Here is a 27,969-nt window from a genome sequence, read left to right as displayed (position 1 = left end):
ACCACGAACTAATTTTTATTAAGTAACAGCATATAAAAAGTTACAAAAGTATATTATATAAGATACAAACAGTATAACAATAGTGTTTTCAATAGTGTTAGTTTCTAATAAACCTTGCATGGAAAAACTGTGCTTAAAAGTAATGGCTTAAATTATGTGCACTAATATTATCATTACCGTTTTCCCATTTTCATGGAGTAGGAAGACATCAGTCCAGAGAAAAATGGCAAATAATATAGAAAAGGGATATTGAATGATACTATTAATTAGGACCTTTTGACTGTTCTTCAACACTAGTGCTAAATAGTCATACAGACTTTTTGCCTTCTCTTGATATTTACTTAAGCATTTTATTATATTCACAATATGGCATATATAAATAAGCACCACCACTAGCAGTATCTGACCAGTTCATAAGACCAGGTGTACAATGGTTCTCATAAATTGTCATACACAATATTGTACAAACAAAAAGCAGAGGTATTCATTCCCATCTTATAAACTGCTTCCACCGAGCAGTGTTCCTTAATGTGCCATTATAGTTCACTCTTGCTCCTTTCACACACCATGCCTGTCCTTCTACTCCTACCCTCGGATACATATACTTCACCACTTTACTATCGTTCATTTGTTCAACGTGTCCGGACCATCTGAGCATGAACAAATCCACAAGGGCCATAATGTGGGTTTGAACCTACGTACGGGATGTTCCCAGATGCGCCTTAGTCAACTGTGCCACAACCAAGATGCAGCTGGGAACATCCCATACGTAGGTTCGATCCCTCATCACGGCCTTTGTGGATTTGTTCATTTTATATAATGCGCTATTGTGATTTCTGTGTGCATCTGAGCATGTTCTCCATGTTTGAATTGATTTTTTCTCTCCTATTATCACACATGCATCTTACTCTCCGTTTTTTCTGCTCTAACTCTTAACACTTGGTCTCTACATTTATACCACATTATCTTTAGATATGCGTCAGCACTACCACTCTTTCATGCAGCCCTTTGGTAACATCTACTCCTCTCGTATTGTCTAGCCAGACTTTCACTACACAGTCACTTTCCTTTCCCACTTTCAACTTTGCACAAACTTATTTTATCAAACACATATCCAAAGCATTTAAACTGACCACTTTTTAATATTTCACACTCACTCTAGAGTTAAGTGAGAAGGTAATGGAGACTAAAACTGTCATACGACAAAGAGTACTGGGAAGACGGGACACCACAAGTATAGCTCTCATCCTGTGACTACACTTAAGTAATTACTCGCATACACATTAATACAATTTCCAACTTGTCTTCCTAAGCCTCTCATTCTGTTAAAGAACAGCATTATCTGCATTTATTTAATCTGGCACACTAAAATTAATCATATTAGGCCTATACACTGTTTACACCCTCTAACATTCTTGCCTTGACTTTCCTCGGGAATCGACGAAAGAAATACTGAACCACTAAGGTGGCATATAATAAACCTGGCATACATTTACATTCAAATATTAACTCTTACACAAACTACTTCCTGCATAGAATCTTCTCATAGCATTTAACAAATTGGTTAACTACATACATGTCAAAATTAATTTTTTTTAAATTAAACTTACAGAATTATTATACAGTATAGAGGTATAGTACTATGAACAAGTACATATATCAGTATCATCACTGTTTTAGAAAAACACAATTGTATGAATACGGTAGTTTGTTTTGGTCAATGATTTGAGATTACCATTTCAAACTTTCACGATTCCAAAGTTTTGTAGGAGTGTGTACTTATGGCCTCAAGTGACTTTCCGAGCTTTCATGGGGCACAGTTGCTCTTGTATCAGGTGCCTAAGAAGCAATGAATTGTTCTTTCGTAATGGTTTGCCATCAAGAAAACAGTTTGTTTATATGGACATATTTGCTTAATATTACAATAGTGTAATACGTTTTAAATATTTAAAGGTTATATATAAACTTGCTTGACACAAAAAATATTTGTGGTTAAAAACTTTCTTGAATAAAACAGAAAATTTTAGCTCTGCTTTGGAAACATGTTAAAATTATCATTATGCTCTTCTAGTTTAACCCTCCTCCATCCTATCACTTAATTATTTATCGATATATTATTGATATCAAATAATCACTTGATAAAACCTACATGGTTACCACTCACTCTAGGTGAGGCACCTACAGCATAATAATTTCTTTTTTAAGAATCCTGCTACCCATCTTCATATGTAGAAGTATTTCCACTGTGCATCTACATAGCATTAAAACATGAAATGCTAATATCTTAATTTAAAGAACCTGTATACCAAAGTTCAGTAAGTACTGTACAAAAACAACTATCCAGATACACAGAGGAATATAGTTGCACATCTAAGCTTCTTACAAATTTCTGCCCTTGTCTTGGCATAATGAATGGTATCTTAGAACTGAATACTCTGTAACAAAGAGAGCAATGTATAGCTGTCCTGGCTTATAGTCAATACATGAGTCTTCAAACATATACTACCTAAATCTTAAGGTCACAGCGTACATCACATGAAAAATAAATACATTGAAGAATACTGCTATTGATTTGCAACATTTTGGGAAGAAAAGGTTTAGTGGCACATTAATCTTCACAATTGAGACGTCTCATACATTATATGTGACATTTTTAGTGCAGCATGAAGGCCCCCGTCCACTTTCATGAAAGTTGTTGGCAAAAGAAAAAAGTTAAAAACCTCATAAGTGGACTCATGATGCACACCCCCAAAAAAATTATTTTACCTCATTCATATATAAATCGTTAACACATTGAATGGACAAGAATTACTGTAAGATGGTAATACAATAAAGTCCATTATCTTAAGGTTGCATACTCTAGTGTACAGTACCAATACAGATAATTATAAGTGGTTAACTGTACAGTAATGAATAATTACATAGTTAATGATAAATAATCTTATTCTGTGCAATAATACTTAACTAAGTCTAAAGTTCGTCATGGTGGCCAAGTCGATGGCAATTACAGTCCCCAAATCTCTTCTCATTTTCCTTAATGGGTACATATTCCATACCTTCCCGTATATCCACCTTGGAGTTAAGCCGTTTACTCCATTCCTGTTGAATAAATGTACAATTATATAATTAAAGGATACACTTTACAGGATATTTTAAACATTGCTTAAGCATTTTCTTTAACTTTAGATTTCATTTGAATATACTGTATAGGGTACATGGGTTTCAAGGTCAATTAGTAATACTGTATGTATGTATATATATATATTGTGAATGCATAGCAAAGTTAAAAGAAGAAAAGAAAAAAATTGGGTGAACTGGAAGGAGTTCTAATTTGTTTGAAGATCAGATGCCAAAAACAAAGGAATAATTCATACGAACCAAATTTTGTATTTGCTGAACTGGAATTCGCTTCAAAATTAAAAAAAAAAATTATATTAAAAATTGACTAATGAATCTGGTACTGTATATTAAAATATAAACCAGATGAGTAAAGTTTTCTTATATGGGATCAGATTGTACCTGGAGCAGGTTCTGGAAGTAGTAGTTCTTCCCAAGCTGGGTTCTACTCCCCAAGCCCGACCCAGGGCCAGACTTCTTTATTTATTTATTTATATACAAGAAAGTACATTGGGTTTGTGAGAATATATAGCATGGTAATTTACAATCTTGTAAAGCCACTAGTACGCGCAGCGTTTCAGGCAGAAACTGACTTAACTTGTGATTGCTTGATCCAACAGACTGTTGCTTGGAGTGGTCTGCAGGCCCACATATCCACTACAACCCAGTTTGTTTGGCATTTTTTTTTTTGCAGAAACTAATTTTTGTTTGGAGAATTACACTTGTGTTCTGGCAATATTTCTTAAGCTTGCTGGAAGAATAGTGAACAGCCGTGGACTTCTGATGTTCATAGTGTTCTCTGACTGTGCCTATTGCACTGGCTCTATTCTGCATTTCCTACCATATTGTTTGCTCCAGTGTTACACCAACCCAGTGAAGCCTGAAAAGTTACCCACAACCCAAGAACCTCCAGGCCCATAGTTTACACAAAAAACAATGAAGTCTAGTCATAAGGGAAATCAAAAGGTGCTTTCGCAAATCAGGAAGCCCATCCGTGCCATGATCCAAAATTGGGGTGGCTGCTTACTTCGTGAAGAGTTCAAGGGCATACTGTTCTCAAACGGCCCAACCCAACATCATTTGCAGTCTGTTTCTTAGTCATTTTAGGAAAGATGACCTCATACTCGCTACAAGCTCCAGGAACACTGTTACCACCCAACCTGAGAACACTGATGCCAAGTCAGTATGTGCATTTGCTCCAAGTTAAGAGAGTGAGCAGGACTTTCATACTACTACATGGTAAGGACCATTCTTTATTGCACTTGTATTAAACAGCATGAAGTAGCATCCATCACAAAACACGACACTGTGTGTGTAAATTAAGAAAACTATGAGGATGCCATGCAAGTTATGACTATGTGCCACCCATTCCATTTACAAGAATATTGTAAAAAAGGAGAATCAAAGAAACACTACACTGAAGGTGTAGTGTATCTTTAGTGTAAAGACCAGAAAGTGGCAGGCCAGGAACCCAGCATTAGTGCCAGAAGCACAACCCTTGGGCAATGCCACAAGTGCGCACACACTTGTCCACACAAGTGCCTTTAAAAACTTGTGTAAGGAATCGTTCAGGTCTTTGTATACTGTACCACTTATGTAAGACCAATCCTGGAGTATGCAGCTCCAGCCTGGAATCCATACCTAGTTAAAAACAAGACAAAGTTAGAGAAGATTCAGAGGTATGCCACCAGATTAGTTCCGGAACTGAGAGGTATGAGCTACGAGGAAAGGCTAAGGGAGCTGAACCTCACATCCCTGGAAAACAGAAGAGTAAAGGGAGACATGATAACCACCTACAATATTCTCAGGGGAATTGACAGGGTGGACAAAGACAAACTCTTTAGCACGGGTGGAACACGAACACGGCGACACAGGTAGAAACTTAGTACCCAAATGAGCCACAGACATTAGAAAGATTTTTTTCAGTGTCAGAGTAGTTAATAAATGGAATGCAATAAGTAGTGATGTAGTGAAGGCTGACTCCATACACAGTTTCAAATGTAGATTTGATAGAGCCCAGTAGGCTCAGGAACCTGTACACCAGTTGATTGACAGTTGAGAGACGGGATCAAAGAGCCAGAGTTCAAACCCCCCAAGCACTAGGCGAGCACAATTGCATTTATGTGCACAACACAAGTGCACATAAAAGCAATTGTGAAGAAGAAAAACAATAACAAAGCAATGGCTCAGGGATTGCAAACACCACTTAGCTTTAGTGTGAAACAGACAGACTCGTCAGAGGCACTGTACTCTCCGAGACTGTAACCAGGCATGTGAGCGAGGGGGCAGGCTAGAGTGACCTAGAGAGGGAGCCGGTCGGCCGAGCGGACAGCACGCTGGACTTGTGATCCTGTGGTCCTGGGTTCGATCCCAGGCGCCGGCGAGAAACAATGGGCAGAGTTGCTTTCACCCTATGCCCCTGTTACCTAGCAGTAAAATAGGTACCTGGGTGTTAGTCAGCTGTCACGGGCTGCTTCCTGGGGGTGGAGGCCTGGTCGAGGACCGGGCCGCGGGGACACTAAAAAGCCCCGAAATCATCTCAAGATAACCTCAAGATAGAGTGCCACCTGGTGGTTACAGGCACATCACTGCTAGGGTGTTTACACTACGGCAATGTTTTTCTTGGGGACACGAATCCTGCATATATATTTATACTTGAGGCATGTGTTGAGGTCCCAACCCCAAAGGTCAAAATCTTGACCTTCCTTAAGATGCAACCCCCATAACAGTTGCCTAACTCCTGGGTATCTATTTTCTGCTAGGTGACCAGAGGCATTTGGTGAAAGGAAACATGTCCAACTATTTCTGTCCCGCCTGAGAATTGAACCTTGGATCCCCAGTTGTGAGTCAAGGACAAAGTCAACTGTACTACAAGACCCTAAATTGTTACCTCCAAGTACCCAATTTTCTTTAAACTGAAGGGATGGGGGGGGGGGGGGAGCACCCTCCCAGAAAACTCTCTGTAACAGTTGACCAGACCACACACTAGAAGGTGAAGGGACGACGACGTTTCGGTCCGTCCTGGACCATTCTCAAGTCGATTGTGACACCCTATGTCACCCCTACTGTCACCCTACTGTAACACCCTATGAAACTGTACCAAGTAGGATCATGTCAGTCTCTGTACTGAGACTTCACCATTGTCTTCTCCAGTGTATTCACTGGGGATGTCTGAAACAATCCTGCTGCCCTAGAGGGAGGTGTAGAGTTGCCCCCAGCTGCATTTGATCTTCAGCCTAAGGAAGAACTGGACAGTGCCTAAGGAAGAAATCAAGTAGTCTAGGTCAGAAATGCCATGTAAGTTGATACATAAATAAGACTTACCTTCAGTAAGACAGCATGATAGCAATACACATCTTTTGCCATGAGATGTTTCTGCGCATACTGCCTGCCATTCTGGGCAATCACTTTGGCCTTGTCATCATTAGTCCTTGCCCACTTAATCTATGGAAGACATTTTTTAATTACATAAAATTATATGTTATGATTGTTTTTAAATTCATTGAATGTTATGCCCTTTTCTGTACTATGTTCATGCTATATGCGGTGCTTGTTTATTTTGTGTTATGATCGAGTTGTGTGGTCTCAATTCCAGATTATATAAATATTTTACATATTTTGCAAATTAGAAATTTTCTATTTATTTATCTTTAGCAGCTTTAGCAACAAAAGTCGGTGAGAAATGCCATGGGGTACACTAAAGACTGCATCAACACACACACTTGTGAAGGAGCTAGTACCCTGTACACAACAACAACAAACACATGCATTATGTCAGAGACTCGGAAGATATAAATGAAGTGGTATGGGCTCAACAAGTTAAGTCACAATTCTGCATATACAAGAGCACTGAACTGAAAGATGTGTCAGCAAGGCGGACAGCCCGCCTGCTTTCATACCTCTCACTGTATTTCCCACTTCTATACTTCCCTTCACCTATGCCTCTCCTTCCTCTTCACTAAAAAATGAAAGAACATACAGGGGAAAACAGGCACACTATAAGATTTGTAAACACACATGAGAAGTTCTATATAGTAGAAATATATTAAAAGTAAAGCACAACTGAAATATAAAAAGTCACCGCAAAAATATGTCAAGATTCACAGATGTAAAGTCCTACTTTAATTAAATCTAGTCTCTGCTTGGTGACTATGCACCGGATAACAGTTAGAGTAAATGGACTGGTTTTGATCACTGAACCCATGACAGGTGTGATACTGCAACTTCATATGGTGGTTGATGAGAGTGATCAGGCAGTCCAACTGGTTGTTAGGGACAGTCCTCATTGGTGGTCATTTACGATGTTAGGACAGGGCACGTAAGGACTATTGAGCTTTGTAGAATGCTGTCTGTCATTCTAGGCTGGACTGAATATGTTTCAATGACTACATAGTATATCTATGACCCTCCAGGGATATTAAAAAATTCCGTCACATGGAGCACTATACTTCCCAGCTTGATTGTGCACATTCCTATCCATGGTTTATCATGCCTTTCCATCCTGCAGGCGACACCTCAGAAAGCTCCAGGATTATCTCATTGTTATCTAGATTGTAGTATAGCATAGAAGTGCACAAGTTGTGTCCCAGATACTATAAATATACCAAGATCAGCAATAGAAGGTGTTACTTAGACAATCAACTAATTGTCTTGGTCAGGATATTCACAACATAAAATTATTGATTACCTTTTCAATCAGGTCAGAGAGGTCCCTCTTAAAAGGAATGTAGTGAACGTAAGGCTCTAAGTCATGATAGAAGAATTCATAATAAGACGAGTCTTGCTTCAGCACCACACTGTTTCCACCCAGGAGATAAGGGAGGCGGTAGGCTGCTACTGTTCCATCAATGTTGATCTGGTATTTGTACTATATGGAAATAAAACGTTAATTACAAGGTTGCACTATAATACTGAAAGGTAAAACTGTTAACTATTAGTTTAAAAACACTTACAAAAATACCTAAAAAGTTGTAAATAGATTAATATTAATGATTACAGCATCTTGTCAAGCAACTATGTTTTGAGCTTGTGAAAAGTCCTTTCTGAGGCAATTGTTCTGCTGCTCCCAAAGGAATAGTGATCCTCTGTGCCTAGTTAGGATCATGCTAGTCAGGTAGGAAATACACAGCAATAATGCTACAAGGGCATTTGTATGTACTCTAGCTCATATAGCATCCTTGCAGGAACATATAAAAGTTTGGGAAATAACCGAGGAACATAGCCACCATGCTAGACTAACATACAGATGGGTCTGTTCTTCAGCCAGGCATAGATTCCAGTGATGTCTTGCTTATGACCATCAAAGAAAGCCCAAACTAGCAATCAAAAGACCTACCTAATAACCCCAGCCCAACTAGGTGGCATAATATAGTTCAGAGAAAATTTGCTGAATGTGGCCAGGAATGTAAAGAATTAATGTAGCATAAAAGTGAAGAATGAAAGAATTATCACTAAGGAAACAAATGACAAACCTTACTCTGCATAACAGTGCTTCTTTTCGCAACTATAGCCAACTAATTTACAATGAAACTCTGCAAACATTTTTCATTGTAATATAATTGATATATAATTAAATTTTTACCATATTAAACAGAGATTTTAAATTAATATATTTTACAATTATGTTTGGACACTAATTATTTTAGCAGATTTATTTATCTGTTCTTTCATGTACCCACATGCACCTAGCTATGGCATTAACAATTGTGGTTGACTTGTAGCGGGTTTGGAGCTTTCCACTCTTCCCTGGAAACACAAACCGAAACTGTCTATTTTCCGCTTGTTACAACTTGTAATAAAGTTGTTGTATCTTGGCTTAACGTGTTTATGACGTATTAGAACATTGTTACAACTTGCTATATTGGTTGTTATAACTGGTTAGGTGTTAAAACTTATTCGAACGTTGTACCAACGTCGTAGTTTCGGTGTGTGTTTGGTGGGTTGTAGCTTACACATCCATCACAATGTGGCTGAACCGACACAACGTGACAGGGGCCCGACAGCTGAGTGGACAGCGCTTCGGATTCGTAGTCCTGAGGTTCCGGGTTCGATCCCCGGTGGAGGCGGAAACAAAATGGGCAGTTTCTTTCACCCTGATGCTCTGTTTACCTAGCAGAAAGTAGGTACCTGGGAGTTAAGACATCTGCTACGGGCTGCTTCCTGGGGGGGTAACAAAAAGGAGGCCTGGTCGGGGATTGGGCCGCAGGGACGCTAAGCCCTGAAATCATCTCAAGATAACCTCTCAAGAAGATAACGTGTAGGAACCACGTGAACTCCATTTTAAAGCAAAATGTCTTATATTAGCTGGTAAAAGGTTGTAATCAAGGACCACTGATACTAACACATTCTTCTCTTATTGTGTGTATACAATATTTCTAAAATACAGTACATATCACATTTTAATCCTCAAGTAAGTTATTTTAGTGTTCAGATTAGGGACCAAACAATCAAGCCTTTTCCATGTGATGCTAAAATATATATTCTACTTTAAACACAATTAAATACTCACATCAAAGAATTTGAAGAATGAGACATGTTTTTCCTTAGGGCCATATTTATCTTCTTGATCTTTAAAAAAGAAAAAGTTGGTAAGCGAGGCATTTATCAAGTCCTTATTTTCCCTGGCTAAAGTGATGAGGTCAAGCCTTTCCTGGCGTGAATCACGGCCTCGCCAGAATCCCTGCGGTTTCTTCTGCTCCCATGGTATGTCATTGTTAGACTGAACGGATAATATGTCAAGACTCACTCTGCAAAGCAATATACAGCATATATTTTAATTTCAAGAGCACATTAAGAATACTTTATAAAACATCAAAATAAAAGAATACTCTAGGAAATTATATTTAACAAATGCAAAGAATAAAAAAATATATAAAATGTATATTATATTGATTAAATTAAGAGTAAGGCAGAATGACAAGGATCTTTCTGAGTAAATCTATTTGGTTGCTCCCTAAGGCAAACTTCCATGATCAGAGACAGGGTTCATACAGTCAGGCAGGATGATTCTTGAGCACAAGCACCACAGCAATCATTTCAAATGTTCCTACGGGGTCATCAATGATGAATATCATTGATGAAATTGGTGAAAATTTATCAAAAATCTATTTATGATGAAAATTCATGCAGTGATGAAAATCTCACTGATGAGCCATCAGAGGTACATTCATTACTGCTTGAAACTCTTATGTAGAATTGTACTAAAGGAAGAAGGGAAGCCCAATGATACTTAATGTGTGTTGTAAGTAAACATTAAGTGAGGCTTCACAACTGCTTCTTAGAAGCACCAGTGCCGACCTAAGGCTTCCAAAGAAAGATCTTGCCACATTCTTCCCGATGGAAAGAGCAAAAGCTGTATGCAGGAGAGAAAGATTTATTATTGCTTTTCATACTGACTCAATGTCTTACTTCATGAGGTCACATTGTGTTGTGACCTCTTGAGGTAAGTCTCGGATACAGACATCCAAAAACATCAGAAATTATAAGATGAGAGAAGTTACTTGTGATGCACAATGGTGCTAAAGAATGCAGGATAAACAATGTTCGACCAGCATGAAGAGACAAGAGAATGAAGGTGCTGGCCTCCACTACTACCCAAGAAGTACTATAGTATATAAGGTAGAGAGATGGCTTAGCACTACACCTAGGCAGTGAAAGGCAGGAATCTTGGGCAAATATATGTTGATGAACACACTATTGTGACATACAAAACACTTTAAAGGCGTGATTTTTTTCAGCAAATCATGAGCCTAGTGTAAGCAATGGGCCGCCTATGCTTCACTATTCGACAACCCGAGTGATCTCCCGCCAAACACACGACGAAACTACGCCGTTGCTACAACGTTCGAACAAGTTTCAACACCTAACAAGTTGAAACAACCAATTTAGCATGTTGTAAGAATGTTCTAATACGTTGTAAAAACATTATAACAACTTTATTACAAGCTGTAACCAGCAGAAAATAGGGACAGTTACGTTGTGTGTTTGCAGGGATGAGCCTTCTAACAGGGAGCAAGTATGCAAGGACGGACAAAGAAACAGCTTGAGGGGACCATGACGAGTGACAAGCAAATAATTATGACAAAAATGATGACATATGAGAATAATAAGCGTCATACGAGAGACACAGGCTAGAAAAGCATTTTAAACTGGGAAGCAAGGCTGGTAATAATGTCATGACTACCACCACAAGGGAAGCTCTCAGAGGAGAAAAACAATAACTCGCTGAAGAAATGTGACCTTTCTCTACTTATTTCATAATGGTAGTAAACTGAATGACCTAAAGAATAATGCCAATTGGCTTAAGACAACAGGGAACACCCAAGTTGAACTTTGTTCAAATCCAACTAATGGTTCAAAATGGTGAAGTGCTATAATAAGCATGAAAGACAAGACAACATGCAACAAGAGCAAATTAATTTGATAAGGTTAGCCTGACCTTCAGCCCAACATATACAAAAATATAAAATAATATCAGGATTATTTACAAAACATCAAATGTGAATCAAATGTGAATGTCTACAGTTGTCTCATGCTTATCAATAAAGTGTGAATCATTCATTCATGAACACTGTGTGAATCATGTTGTAAGAAATTCATCAGTGTGCCACAAAAATCTATGTATTGTATTGTTTCTGTAAATATTGAAGACAAACAACCTCTTATAATTATTACATTTGCTTACTGTTCGATACAAAATAAACACCCAAAACATTACCTAAGCCTTTGGTCTTTACTTGGTCCTGGTCATAATTAACATTTTGTTTCAGCAATAGTGGTTTACAGGCTATTCTAATAAACTTATTTTCAAAACTAGGCAAAAAAATTAAAAAAATTATTTGCTAACAGTACCTGCCCATCATCTCTAAGGTAGAGTCGGTGATGTCATAGGTGGGCAAAACAATATCGGCGGTGTCTTCAGAACCACACCATGAGAAGATGGGTATAAGTGGCTTCATCTGTTGCTCAAGAATATTCAAGTTTAGTTATGACCATATGTTCTTTACTTGTTGACCAGACCACACACTAGAAAGTGAAGGGACGACGACGTTTCGGTCCGTCCTGGATCATTCTCAAGTCAATTTTGAGAATGCCGGAAATTTTGAGATTTTGAGAAAAATCGACTTGAGAATGGTCCAGGACGGACCGAAACGTTGTCGTCCCTTCACTTTCTAGTGTGTGGTTTGGTCAACATATTTCAGCCACGTTATTGTGACTCCTCGTCTGTTCCTTACTTATTAATTACAGTATTGACTTTTAAGATTTGCTTTATTCGGATTTATTTTAAGCCAAGTCAAAGATAGGCTTTGAATGTATTTGAAAAGTGCTTTTCTGAACATACTGTATACACTGCATCCTAAAGTAAGATTCTACTGTCATATGGAGAGAATTGCATACAAGCAGGATGACATTCTAGATCCTGGCAGTGCTACTACACACAATTTTTTGAAGGTCTTGTGTAGGGTTATACTGTACTGGTATTAAGAAGCAGTATTAGCAGTTCCCGTGGCGCAGTGGAAAAACACTTGTCAGGCGTTATGCAAGCGCTTTAGCCAGGGTTCGTATCCTGGCTAGGGAGGATTTACTGGGTGCCAATCCTTCATTGTAGCCTCTGTTCACCCAGCAGGCAGTGAACAGAGTGAACAAAACAAATGGGTACCTGCTTGTTAAATTATTTGGTGGGTCATATTCCGGGAACATAGGATTAAGGACTTTCCCGAAATGCTATGCATGCTAATGGCTGTACAAGAATGTAAGACTCTTGTATATATAAATAAATAAATAAAAAATAAAAGCACTGGAGAAGATCATCCAGTTAAAATGAGTTACAGAAGACTCAAAATCATACATTAGTCACAGCCATTAAAAGGCCTCCTTTTCAATCCTGAGATCGTAGAGTAATGTACCGACTGCTGGTTTGCCGATTTGGCCATCTACTCCTCCTGCTACCAGGTTATCTTGTGGTTATCTTGAGATGATTTCGGGGCTTTAGTGTCCCCGCGGCCCGGTCCTCGACCAGGCCTCCACCCCCAGGAAGCAGCCCATGACAGCTGACTAACACCCAGGTACCTATTTTATTGCTAGGTAACAGGGGCATAGGGTGAAAGAAACTCTGCCCATTGTTTCTTGCCGGCGCCTGGGATCGAACCCGGACCACAGGATCACAAGTCCAGCGTGCTGTCCGCTCAGCCGACCGGCTCCCTATGGTAGTCGCATCTGATCCATAACACGTCCACCTCATCAAAACTCATCCCATTATTCCGAATATAAGAAAGAACTCTACAAACAGGAGAAGTCAGGTAATAAAATCAGATGCATGGACAACTTAGCAAGTTTGCTCATAAGGGCACTATTCATATATATATACTATATATAGTATACTGTATATAGATACCCCACTTGGTTGCCCCCCTAACCAAGTGTAGGACACAGATGAAACTTGCCAAAAAGCAAGAGAAGCACCTACCTGAAATATGAAAACCATGCTCAACCCAAGGTACTGACCTGATGACAGAAGCACCTATACACAGCCCCTGGTGGAGTGGTATCAGGAAGAGAGGCACAAATAAGCCACACACTGATGGTGGAGGCAAAGAGAGCTTGGACAGGTACCCAGTTGTAAACATATGGTTCGAACCCCAGAAGAATCGGACTCTGATCTTGGCACAAAACATTTCTGAGATGAAGGCTTTAAAGATAGCAAGTTTTGTATACAAGAGTTTTACATTCTTGTAAAACCACTAGTACGCGTAGCGTTTCGGGCAGGTCCTTAACTCTAATTTCCCCCGAATACGACCCCGCCGAATCGTTTAACAACCAGGTACCCATTCACTGCTGGGTGAACAGAGGCTACAGTTAAGGACTGGCGCCCGGTCAACCTTCCCCGGCCAGGATTCGAACCCAAGCCATAGCGCTTGCGGAACGCCAAGCGAGTGTCTTACTACTGCACCATGGGGACTGCTAAGTGTCTGAAGGGCTTGCACGTGCATAGACTTGAAGTTCACTCAGTTCATTACTCTGTGTATAAGTCGGGATACTCAGGCCTTTGTACAAGAGACCAAAGTTCTGGGACTGACAATAATTTTGTCAGACTGAAAATGGGCAAAAGTTGCACGACAATGGTCAGCAACTATATGTACTTACCTATTAGTGTTGGCTTGTAAGAGAATACAGAGGGAGTGAGATCTGGCTCTTTGTGCTTTGTCTCTTAGTCTTTAAAATAAATTAAATTAAATACCTGGTGCATTGATTGCAATTCTTGATATTAAAGTTCTGTTGTATTTTCTTTCGAAATTGTGGCTGGATGTGATTAATAACTTTTTTCGATGCAATTTACATCTCTGACTAAACTGTGTACAGTATATAGCTTATACTGATGTTCCCTTGCACTATCTTCTATCCATTTAAATAAAAAATTTAAAAAAATCAAATGTTTATTTAGGTAAAGTACATACATACAAGGGATGATACAGATATTAATGAATTTATAGATAGAGCTAGGACATACAATGCCTAAAGCCACTATTACGCAAAGCGTTTCGGGCAGTTTCGGGTAAATAGGCTTTCCATGTCCACCTTATCTATTTCCTTAGTATGTTGTATGTAGTGATAATATTCCCTCTGTTTCTTCTCTCCTCTCCATTAAAATTGTGAGAATGAGTTCTCTTAACCTATCTTCATAGCTGAGCTCTCATAATTCTGGTACTGTACTAATCTAAATTGGTTGCAATCCTCTGCACTTTCTTAAGTTTCCTTTTGTGATTCACAAGCAGCAAAAGCCATGCTAATGCTGCATACCCCAATAATGGTCTTACATATGCAGTGTACTGTATGTTTAGATTTATAAATAATGTTCTTATGTTCTCATATGCCACTGATGTTATCCTGTTCACATGAATTTTTAGTGTTAGTGTTGGAATTTTATCCTCACCCGGTCGGGAGTCGGTCGGCAGAGCGGGCAGCACGCTGGACTTGTGATCCTGTGGTCCTGGGTTCGATCCCAGGTGCCGGCGAGAAACATTGGGCAGAGTTTCTTTCACCCTATGCTCCTGTTACCTAGCAGTAAAATAGGTACCTGGGTGTTAGTCAGCTGTCATAGGCTGCTTCCTGGGGGTGGAGGCCTGGTCGAGGACCGGGCCGCAGGGACACTAAAAAGCCCTGAAATCATCTCAAGATAACCTCAAGATAACCACCCAGGTCCAGCAGCCATATATCCGTCCACTCCTAAAGTGTACCAAGGTCTTCTGAACCACTCGGCAGTCCTCCTCAGGTCTTACACTTACAGTATTAGCATTGCATCATCTGCAAACACCGACATGTATGAACTCACTCCCTCGGATAGCTTTTTACACAAATTGTAAAAAGCAATGGTCCTGGGGCAGCCCTGTGGGATCCCACTTTCCACTCCTAATACACAATGTAGGACTGAGAACAGGAGATGCTTTTTCACCCCACAGGGTTTTTAACCCATGGAACTGCTACCCGCCAAAGCCATAACTGCCAAAACTATGTTGTTTTAAAATATACCTGGAAAAGATCAAGACAAATGGGGGAACCTTTGACAAGCCGCCAGCTTCCTGTCCTCGTTGAGGCCACTAGGGTAAATTAGGTAATCACATTCTGTGGTCGAGTAGTTAATAACCACTGGTATTGTATGTAAGAGAACAGATCTCAAACCCTGTCTATGTTAGACAAATGTAAATATATGTTCAGTATGTTATTGGCGAATGCTCAATAACTTATGTTATATTTTACAGCTCTCTCTAACTCTAACTAACTAATGAGATTTACCACATTAGGGATTAGGTGCTGTCACCTGGTGGCAGTAGTTAGTTAGGATTCTCCTCGACAATCTTAGGGGGTTGCCAAAGACAGCTTGTTAAAATATCCAGTGAGTATGATTTTGTTTCTTTATCTCACTGTAGTTTGATGATGACCTCCATTACTCTTTAATAAGTACCGTATCAATATGACATGACTTTACAAGGTCATACGGTACAGGTTTCCGGTAGAACCGGATCCCAGAATGTCAATCTGCTTGTCTGACAATTTGCTCCTCCATATCACAAGGGAATCTTACGTTATAGGACCATGTGAAATTGTGCAGAAATAATTTTTGTTAATGTAATACAATGTGCGCACACACACACACACACACACACACAAAATAAATAAAATAAGGGAAACGGAACACTACAAGCACAGTCCTACGTATACCTGTACATATAACCACATATAGGTAATCACACATGCACACTTACTATGTAATTACTGTTGTTTTTATTACAGTATAAATTATAATGTCATTTCTGATTATGCAATTTGGATGGCTAGTACAACTAAAGGAAATAAGATGCATTTGCTGAAAGCAAGAATACAACCACAAATTACAGAAATACTGTATGCTGTATAATGAATTTAGAATGCATTGCCAGGGGGTGTGTAACAGATGAGGTTTACTTTGATACATTTGGTGAATTTGTCTGAGTGGAAATATCATATGAACAGTTTAGGATGTATCCTGTCAAGTAGGGCATTCATTCAGTACAATCAATTATGGATTCCCAACTTATATCCTAAATACAGTACCTTATTGCTGTGTGGTAATGTCTTCCTCGAATAGATCCAGTGTTCCAGTCTTCCATTGCTAATGAAAGTTATGTCATTACTCACTTCCACCGATGTCCCCCTGTCCTGCCTCTTTTTAATTTAGATAAGACTTTCTTTATCCACTTTATCTATTCCCCTTAAGATTTGGTACATAGTTATCCCCTCTGTTTCTTCTCTCCTCTAAGGTTGTGAGGTTGAGTTCTCTCAGCCTGTTCTCATAGTTGAGGCCTCTCAATTCTAGTTGTAAACCTCTGAACTTTCTCAAGTTTTAGTTATTGCTTCACAAGGTGTGTGTATTCCATGCTGGAGGTGCATACTCAAGTAATGGTCTCAAATAGGCAGTGTGTTGGACATCAAAGCCTCCTGGTTAAGGCTCTTAGATGAAATCCTTATGTTTGCTAACTTCCCATATGCTGCTGATGTTATCCAGCTCACATGAGCTTCTGATGTTAGTGTCGGGATAATGTCTATTCCGAGGACCTTTTCTTGTAATTGCCTTCCATGCTGTTGCCATGTAATGTACTCTAATACTGGTCTTACACCTGTAGCGACTAATCCTTATACTCGCTCCATTATCTCAGCAGACTAGGACAGTACACAGTGTTTAGTGAGTTTCATATTTATTTAGTAGTCCTGGATACAGCAGTGTTGTAGACGTTGAGACGGAGCTTGGAGCAGAGCACAAAGCTGAGCGTGGCCGGAGTCGCGGAGCTCTATGTGGGAGAGCGTTGTAGCTGGATGTGGTCCTAGTCTGCTGCCTGTTCTGTGTCGAAGCTGTAGCGTCTTGGAGACGATTAGAACTGCCTACGCTGAGTGCTACATTCTTGACTGGAAATTGTACTGTTGTCTATTCTCATATTGTTTCCTTATATTTGGTGACTACCCTCACCTTTCTCTACTAGGATAGGAGGATGTGAGAACTGTTACCTGTAATTAGGGATAGGATTATAGCTTGTGTAGTTAGTGCTAATTAGTTACACCATTAAGATAATGAGATAATGGAGCGAGTATAAGGATTACTCACTACAACGGTTCTAAAATTTGTTACCATAGTATAGGCTCCAATTGCCACACTCTTCATGTGGTCCTCTGGTGGCAGCTTATTATCCAGAATCATTCCTACATCTCTTTTCCTACTTCAGGTTTTTCATATCTTTTCACCTAATTTGTAGTTTAAGTGCTTGCAGCTTGTGCTTCCCTATTCCACATTTCATTATGTGACATTCCCTATCCCACACTTCTCATTATGTGACATTTATTTACATTGGAGTCGTTCTGCCATGTGTTGCTCCACTCCCTTATTTTGTCTAGGTTATTTTGAAGGGAAACAGTCATCTAAGTCCTGGACTTTCCATAGCAATTTAGCATCATCTGCAAGAATATTCATCTAACTGTATTTCATCTGGTAGATCATTTATATAGATAATAAACATTACTGGTACAAGAACTGAACCTTGAGGTACTCTGCTAATGACATTTCTCCAGTCAGATAAATTTCCTCTGATCATTGCTCGCATTTGTCCGTTGGTTAAAAAATGTATAATCCAGTTCAAAAGTCTGTCACCCATCCAATGTGTTCTAACTTCCAGAAGTCTCTTGTGTGGGACTGACAAAGGCTTCATTTAAGCCCAGGTATATGCAGTTGGCCCAACCTTCCCTCTCTTTTTAATATCTCGGTGGCTCTATCATGGAGATTAAATAGATTTGTTATACAAGATCTTCCTGTACAAATACAAACTGCTTGTCCATTATTATGTTGTTGCTTTCTAGGTACTCTGAATATTTGATTTTATGAATTTTTCTAGCGTTTTTGCTACCATGTTCGTCAATAATACAGGTCTGTAGTTTAGTATGTCTTCCTCATTTTCATTCTTATAGATTGGAACTACGTTTGCCCTGTTTATAGGATCCCTGTTTGTAAGGATGTTTGGAAGATACTGTAATATAGCCGGTCAGCCGAGCAGACAGCACGCTGGACTTGTGATCCTGTGGTCCTGGGTTCGATCCCAGGTGCCGGCGAGAAACAATGGGCAGAGTTTCTTTCACCCTATGCCCCTGTTACCTAGCAGTAAAATAGGTACTTGGGTGTTAGTCAGCTGTTACGGGCTGCTTCCTGGGGGCGGAGGCCTGGTCGAGGACCGGGCCGTGGGGACACTAAAGCCCCGAAGTCATCTCAAGATAACCTCAAGATATACAATGGGGCACTAATATAGGATGCGTATTACCTTAGTACCCTTGGTGAAATTCCATTTGGCCTGACTACTTTATTTCTGCCTAGTTCCCTGAGCATTTTTCCTACTTCTTCTCTAGACATTTCATTAGTAACAAAAATACAAAATCTTTTCCAGTTTGTCCAAATTCAATAGTACCAAATTCTACTTTCTAATTGTCCATTACGTCAATATGTGTATGATAATCCACATTGTTACTGCAAGTACTACCTAAACAGGAGAATGGACTTATACCCTGGAAACACAAACCGAAACTGTCTCTATTTTCCGCTTGTTACAACTTGTAATAAAGTTGTTACATCTTGGCTTAACGTGTTTATGACGTATTAGAACGTTGTTACAACTTGCTATATTGGTTGTTATAACTGGTTAGGAGGTGTTAAAACTTGTTCCAACGTCGTAGTTTCGGTGTGTGTTTGGCGGGTACTGAACACGTGAAAATTTGGAATAACTACGTAAATGAGCTTAACATACCTTTGGATTAACAAGTGGCCAATCACCTAAATTAATAATAAATTCAACATCAGGAAGAGTCATCTTCCTGAGCAGGGAATGAAGTATGTTGTCCATGAACATATTGAATCCCACATGAAGGCCATAACACTTACGATAAACCTGTAAACAAAGTCAATCAATTTAAGATTGGCAAGAATATCTGTTATTAACCAATTTGTTTACATTACCCTTTTGTCTGTTAAGATAATATGAATAAGCGTGCTTTAATCATAGGAAACAGAAAAAGGAAAAAAGATAGTGCCTGGTCGGGAGCCGGTCGGCCAAGCGGACAGTACGCTGGACTTGCGATCCTGTGGTCCCGGGTTCGATCCCGGGTGCCGGCGAGAAACAATGGGCAGAGTTTCTTTCACCCTATGCCCCTGTTACCTAGCAGTAAAATAGGTACCTGGGTGTTAGTCAGCTGTCACAGGCTGCTTCCTGGGGGTGGGGGCCTGGTCAAGGACCGGGCCGCAGGGACACTAAAGCCCCGAAATCAACTCAAGATAACCTGGTAGTTAAAGAAGCATGTAGATTTCTGAAGCCAATGGTAAGAATTGTTTTTCTTGTTTATTTTCAATGCGGAGAGGATGTATATTAGTGTACATCCATTCCACTGCTTGTGGAAAATAAAGATATAGACATGGAATAACACAGCTCAATCTAAAATTTAGGCTGTTGGATTGAACTTTTGAAATGTGTACAGTGTTAGTTAATAGAGAAGAGCAAGTTATCAGGAATTATACAGAAGTTGTAGGATGGCAGATAAAACTCAAGAAATGAAGAATGAGGTCATTTATATTGTATTATACAGTATTACATTGTAGAGAATAAAGAGAAATCATTTATGATAATTTAGTAGAGATGATTGACAATAGGACTACATTGTGAATTTACAGAATTAATAGTAATAAATATGCAAGGGCAACCAATATCTTACAAGAAAAAAAGTTCAGAGATAGAATATATAAAATATGGGTACTATGAAGCCATAGGGAAATATAATGGGGAAGACATGCATATTTTAACAAAATTGCTTATAGCCATTTCTCTTTTGGTAATTACAATATTGGAACATTGCACAGCTACATTAAGACTGTTCAAACAAACTTAGTTTATGGATATTCATGTGCAATAGAATTGATGCAATCTGGATGAGAACTCCAGTAAGAGGATCTGCTATATACACCTGGTACTTTTGTGGTTGTACCACAACCACAAACCAATTGGTAACACAACCAATGCACTGGTACCACTGGTACCACAACCAATGCATCCATATGTTACTGCAAATGTTTACCAGGCAGGACTTTGGCTAGTAGGCTAAGAAAAATAAAAAGTATTAGGTCATACAATTAAAAACAAAAATTCTGCCTTGGATTTTGCTAATGCCGATGGCAGTCACAGAGCAAAATGTGCGTATGTAAGCAAAACTGCCTCTAGCATACAAAATTTCATGCACAAACTTCCTTCTGCCTATTATGGGATGAAAATAATGCTACATTAGCAAGGGCAAATTTTTGGGGGACTGGATTCCCATTAAGTTTTGCGAAAAAGTTAACGAACATGGAGTGAAACACAGGGAAAGCAGTCCCCATGAGTTTCAGGCATTAATGCTTTACGATGGGTAATGTCCTTGCTTCCTTATCACCCAATCTATGAATCTTGGAGCCATTCTGTATATCTTTTAAAAAGTTAATAAAAGGCATCTGATGAATGATGTTTTAGTTTTTTAACCAAGTGATGAGTATAAAGGTATTAAGAGGTAAATAAGGAAGAGCAAACTCTTAACCGACTGATAACTGGGCTAAAGCTTGAAAGCAGGTAAAGGAAACAACTTTAAAAACCTTAAAAACTTCTGCTCCATACCCCTGATCCTTATCCTGATCCCTTTCAATTGCTATATAGTCGTAATGGCATGGCGCTTCCCCCCCTCTGATCATTCCCTTCCCTTCCATCTCAGGAGTTTGACTTTGAAGGCTTGAGGTCGAGATTCAGCAAATTCCGCAGAGGCTGGCGAGGAGCTGGGCTTAGATGCTAAAATAAAATGGTTAATATGGTATGCAGGTACACCAGGTTATGGCAGCTTGGCAGAGGAGGATCATCAGAGGATGATCCTTGATGAAAAAATCATCAAGGCAAATGGGGGGGGGGGGACCTTCAACAAGCCACCAGCTTCCTGTCCTCGTCTAGGGCCACTAGGGTTAGTGGACCTCAGGTTAATCAGGTAAATCAATTATAAATGTATAAACATTTATGAGTAAAGTTTTGAATTTGAATTTAAATCCTAGCATGACAGAACAGCTGTTTGTCTCTGCAAATTAAAGTATAAATTTAACTGCATCCTACATACAGTACTTACTTTTATGTAATTTTTTTTTTAATATTTGCTTAAATAATTTTAACATAAATGTTTATTATTTTCACTAGAAAAATGCAAAATATTATGCTGAAGAATAGCCGAGATTGTTTGCAACAGATTTCGTGTTGCAGTAGATGGGGTCGAGCATGAATCAATGTATTCGAGGAGAGTTGCACTTATATAACTAAAATACAAAACAAAAACTTACCTTGTTGTTCTTGATTACGTAGTTGCAGAAACTTCGAGACCCTGCTTGATTGAATCTTTCGATGGCTGCATTGAGAGCCAAACCAAAGTCCACCTCATGGAAATTTTTGAGATCTTCGTCAATTTGTGCATAGGAAGAGGGACAACCAACTAGTTCCTGCCAACTAGTAATGTCTCCCATTGGACAATAACAGTCTTCAGAGTAAACAGGATCTATAATTCAAACCACAGGATAAACACTTTTGTCATTGAAACAATAACTGATACGCTACTGAAAAATTAACTTCCATATTATATAATGGCATAATTTGTTAATTAGCAGACAATATAAAAATGGGGCCAGAAATAAATTCAGAAGACTCAAAATCACTTCAATTGATATTGGACGAAATATTAGCAGGTGCAGTGTAATGATAAAAATTGTAGGGTTCCGAACCTAGGTAACGATGATAAAGAGTTGAAGGATATCTGGAGGATAATGTTGAAATTGTAAAATCTGAATAGGAAATGGTCTGGGAGTCCAGATTTATAGACATTCATCTTAAGACAATCAATATATAAATGTACAGAATAAGGCAAACGGGATATGGGGATTTATTTCAAGAAGTGAAAGGGATACTGGGATTTATTTCAAGAAGTGAAATGAGATACAGTACTGGGATTTTTTCAAGAAATGTTGGTAATAAAACCTCTAGTGCTATATCTTCAGCTTTATCTTACTCTTTGTTAGGCCCTATTTAGATTATGTAGTTCCATTTCGGTCACCATACTATAAAATGGATATTAATGAATTTGTGTGGAAGGATGACAAGTTAATCCAAGGAATTAGAAACCTCGTACATGAAGAGATCAAGAAAGCTTAATTTACATTCTCTAGATAAACAAAAAGGGGTGACATAACTGAAGTACTGTAAACAAATGGATAAAAGGGAATAATGAAAGGGATATTAATAATGTGTTAAATATATCGCCACAAAATGGAACACAAAACAATGAATACAAATTGGGTAAGTATAGACTCAAAACAGACTTGGGTAAATACTAGTTTGGGAATTGGATTGCAGATTTATGAAACAAGTTACTGGGTAGCATAACAGCCAATCTCTCTAATGACAAGTGTTAGTTGAAAAAGAATTATTGCATTTTATGTAAATGCATTACTGTCTACATTCTGAATTGGGGAGAGTTTGAATAGGCCTCTGCTGCTCTAGTGTAAAATGTTAACCTGCCGTGGCTGCACCAGGTCCTAACCAGTGATCAGTAGGGTCACGCTTTAGGGAGCAACAGCCAGCATATACTCTCTGATTATTCCAGGATATTTCTTTGATGCTATCGTCGGATAAAATAATTAATCGATATACAGTACTGCGGGGAACTTACCTAAAATTTTATATGGAGAGTCTGCAACATGCTGATTATTGTACAAGACATTAATAGTTAGTCCTCTACATGTCTGGTATACGCGATATCTGAAAAAAAAATTATTTAAACAGTCTGTGACATAGGTAAAGTATACATGTACTCTCTCTCTCTCTCTTTATATATATATATATATATAGACATTATCATCATAATGTTGCACATTCTCTTAGAAACTGCTTGTTGTGGGTCCTAGCTCACTTGGTGATAAACAGTATAAAATTGCTTATTGCAAATGCTATACTGTACATTAATGGTTTTCAAATTCTGAATTATAGAAAATCACTACAGCAACCATATAATAAAAATGCACAACCAATATAGATATAGTAACCAATCTTATGAAACCAGTACAGTAATGTGATTTTTTTCGTATCAGAATTATAAAACAGTTTAGAATACAAGAAAATCTTTTAAGAGATTATCCAATGGAAATGGAAAACCAAACCAAGAATTGGACTAGTTACAAATAATCATATATCACAAAACCCCAAAGAATCGATCCCCTGATCATTAACCAAAATTTGAATGATGGCAAGAGCTTTACGTTACACAAATGAGGCCCAAGTTCTACAGCAACAGTAGTAATGGGTCCTAAAAAGTGAGAGCATCATTACGGTATTATCTCCAGTCTCCCCAAAGTCCCAGCATGGACTGGTGCGGAGAGTTTGAATAGGCCTTTGCTGCTCTGGTGTACAATGTTAACCTGCCGTGGCTGGAGGATAATATTGAAGGATAAGGAAAAGGCTGGAGGATAATATTGATGACCCGCAGGCCGTACCTACAGGCCGAGTGCTGTACCACTGTACCACCACGCCACAACAGCAAGGACGAGTATTTATCAACTCATTCTTGTTTGAGGAGCTGTTCACTTGAGACAGTTAAGCAAGTCCCAGCTGTGTCTGGGTACAAGTGACAGGATGAACAACCCAGCGGGTTTTCTTCCTATTGGAGATTGTTGTACATTCTGCTATGGCGGTATGTTCACTCACAAGATGAGTGGCGCTGCCCAATAAACTCGCCCCCCTCAACTACAGTTATAAGTTATATCAACAGTTATAAAAGCCTACTTTACCTGACAATGTATGATCCATCATATCGATCAAGGACTTGTGCCCACTTCCTGCAGTATGAGCCATGAGTTGTGTCTCCATTGATTTGTACGCTGAAGGAATCCCCAACAGATTTCTGAATTCTGCCATCAAAATAATATATAGAGTAAATAAATTACCAGTATAAAGTGATTAACAGTTTAAATCACTATCTTACAGAAAGTAGTGAACAGTGTTACTAAAATTAAAATGTACATAAATAAAAATATTAAGAAATGTTATTCAGTTCTCCCTTTTTAAGTAGCATTTATGAAAGAGAAAATTTCAGTGTAACACAGCAAAACTCATATTATTCCTCAAAGGTTAAAGTTCTCAGTATATTATTTTAAATCATACATAAACAAATCAAAGTTTTGTGTAAACATTGTAGGTGAATAGGTTTAAATAAAAAAGGCATTGTGTAAATCTGAAGTAATTTACCACTCCAAAATACAGTATCACTGAGGAACAATATAGTACTGTATTCATTCAGAATTTATATTAGCTATGCTAAGATCCTTTGTTTGGTAGACTATTTGCATCACAAACATATACAGTACTGTATAAATCTGTATTTATATAAAAAATAACATTACTCTTGCCTGAGAGCAATTTTGCTGAGTTTTCAATGAGAGTGGAAAACATGCCTGCACTTCAAGCCTCTTGAGGTAAACTGGGATACCCTACTGGAAGCATTGAGTATGGAGCACCACTTGGCAAATGGAATTTAATGTGAATAACTGCTATGTTATGGAATGTAGAATAGGAGAAAATAGACCACAAACAACCTACACATTATGCGAAAAAGCTTTACAAATTACTGATAAAGCGATTGAGGGGTTGTTCTAGATAGAAAACTGTCACCTGAGGATCACATAAAGAACATTATATGAGGCGCTTATGTTATGCTTTTCAATTTCAAAATGGCTTTTAAATACATGGATAATGAAATACTAAAGAAACTGTTCACAACTTTTGTGAGACCAAAGTTGCAATGTGCAGCAGTCGTATTGTATTGTGCTGGTTCAAATCCTCATTAAGGAGGGTTTCTATGATTTTCTCATTGATACATCATGTTAATGTGATTCCCTTGTGCATTATTCTAATAATAATTATTATTATGATTATTATTACAGTATTATCATCATCGGTATTATTAATATTGGTATTATAATCAGTATTATTACTATTACTGTATTATTATTGAGAAAATCCGTAGGAGCCGTGATGGGGGGTTTGAACCTATTCGGTGGGTGTTCCCACGCACACGTGCTAATGACTAGACCACGACATGGTATAAGGATTGCAACTTGCAGTTCTGCTTAACACACAAGGTTTTCCCGAGTCGTCTACTGAAGCTGGAACAGGATTTTCGCACAATTTCGCCCCCCCCCCTCCCTCCCCCTTGCACTCTGGCTCTGCCCTCTAGGCCTGTTCTACCTCTGACACTCCTCTTTCAAGGGGTCGCCAGGGGCACTAGTGCCGTGTGGGGTCACCCGGACACACTAGTGCCACATGGGGTCACCCAGAGGCACTAGTGCCACATGGGGTCATCTAGGGGCACTAGTGCCACATGGGGTCACCCAGAGGCACTGGTGCCACATGGGGTCACCCGGGGGCACTGGTGCCACATGGGGTCACCCGGGGGCACTGGTGCCACATGGGGTCACCCGGGGGCACTGGTGCCACATGGGGTCACTGGTGCCACCCGGGGGCACTGGTGCCACATGGGGTCACCTGGGGGCACTGGTGCCACATGGGGTCACCCATGGGCACTGGTGCCACATGGGGTCACCCGCGGGCACTGGTGCCACATGGGGTCACTGGTGCCACATGCGGTCACTGGTGCCACATGGGGTCACTGGTGCCACATGCGGTCACCCGGGGGCACTGGTGCCATGTGAGGTCACCCAGGGGTACTAGTGCCACATGGGGTCACCCAGGGGCACTGGTGCCACATGGGGTCACCCAGGGACACTAGTGCCATGTGGGTTCACCTGGGGGTACTGGTGCCACATGAGGGTACTGGTGCCACATGGGGCACTGGTGCCACATGGGGCACTGGTGCCACATGTCACCAGGAGGCACTAGTGCCATGTGGGGTCACCCAGGGGCACTAGTGCCACGTGGGGTCACCAGAGACACTAGTGCCATGTGGGGTCACCCAGGGTACTAGCACCGCGTGGGGTCACCAGAGGGCACTAGCACCGCGTGGGGTCACCAGAGGGCACTAGCACCGCATGGGGTCACCAGAGGGCACTAGTGCCATGTGGGGTCACCAGAGGGCACTAGCACCGCGTGGGGTCACCCAGGGCACTAGTGCCGTGTGGGGTCACCAGAGGCACTAGTGCCGTGTGGGGTCACCAGAGGCACTAGTGCCGTGTGGGGTCACCAGAGGCACTAGTGCCGTGTGGGGTCACCAGAGGCACTAGTGCCGTGTGGGGTCACCAGAGGCACTAGTGCCGTGTGGGGTCACCAGAGGCACTAGTGCCGTGTGGGGTCACCAGAGGCACTAGTGCCGTGTGGGGTCACCAGAGGCACTAGTGCCGTGTGGGGTCACCAGAGGCACTAGTGCCGTGTGGGGTCACCAGAGGCACTAGTGCCGTGTGGGGTCACCAGTGCCGTGTGGGGTCACCAGTGCCGTGTGGGGTCACCAGAGGCACTAGTGCCGTGTGGGGTCACCAGTGCCGTGTGGGGTCACCAGAGGCACTAGTGCCGTGTGGGGTCACCAGAGGCACTAGTGCCGTGTGGGGTCACCAGTGCCGTGTGGGGTCACCAGAGGCACTAGTGCCGTGTGGGGGTCACGATGGGGTCACTCAACCCAGCGCTAAAACCACGCATTACAACCATCTCATTCCCTTTCACCTCACTTAAAATATATCACAAATATGACACTCTTGACGGAAATGACACTTAACACCGTCTTAAGTCTCATTCAAGAAAATAAACTTGAAAACCTCATCGCCTTGAACTTGGAACCTTAAGAAAACTTCCTCTACCTGTTGCCCTTCTTGTCATACGCCTCTATGAAGAAATACCGCACAGGGAAGACAATTCTCTCTGGCTGCAAGCCTGGCCCGAAGACTCTGGTGGCCTTTACATCCACCTTGACCTTCTTGCCTCCTTGAGCGTGACACAAGACGCTGAGGAAGATGAAGAGCGAGAGTCTCGCCTTCATGATGCTGCCTTCAGGACGTCTTGGAGGAGACTAGCCATTTCGTACACACCATTCACATTATATCTATTTTCTACCATTTCCCATATATACTAGTGTCTTTCGTGTATATATATGATTGAGCAATATTAAAAACCATCATATAATGCTATTGACAGTTAATAATCTTCTACTTGATAGGTATATGGTTATTAAATGGATAGATTTAATCCGGGTTTATAAGAACGACGCCAGCGTTAGGAACACAAACATGATCGAACGCACAAA

At 40.0% G+C, this 27,969-nt stretch overlaps 1 protein-coding gene across 1 annotated transcript; it reads right to left on the bottom strand.

Annotated features, from left to right (window-relative positions):
• LOC123746713 (protein O-glucosyltransferase 2) lies at positions 1-27,745 on the bottom strand. The gene is made up of 10 exons (XM_045728433.2): positions 27,527-27,745; positions 24,512-24,631; positions 23,398-23,486; positions 22,019-22,230; positions 19,431-19,571; positions 11,968-12,074; positions 9,626-9,863; positions 7,805-7,984; positions 6,442-6,561; positions 1-3,099 (listed from the first exon to the last, which is right to left on the bottom strand). Exons 1-10 carry the CDS (start codon positions 27,703-27,705, stop codon positions 2,971-2,973), a joined length of 1,515 nt encoding a protein of 504 aa, XP_045584389.2. The 5' UTR covers positions 27,706-27,745; the 3' UTR covers positions 1-2,970.
• Positions 27,746-27,969: the final 224 nt, after the last annotated feature.

Source organism: Procambarus clarkii, chromosome 85 (assembly GCF_040958095.1).
Source record: "Procambarus clarkii isolate CNS0578487 chromosome 85, FALCON_Pclarkii_2.0, whole genome shotgun sequence".
Classification (NCBI taxonomy): Eukaryota; Metazoa; Arthropoda; class Malacostraca; order Decapoda; family Cambaridae; genus Procambarus; species Procambarus clarkii.
This window is presented reverse-complemented; position numbering and strand designations above follow the sequence as displayed.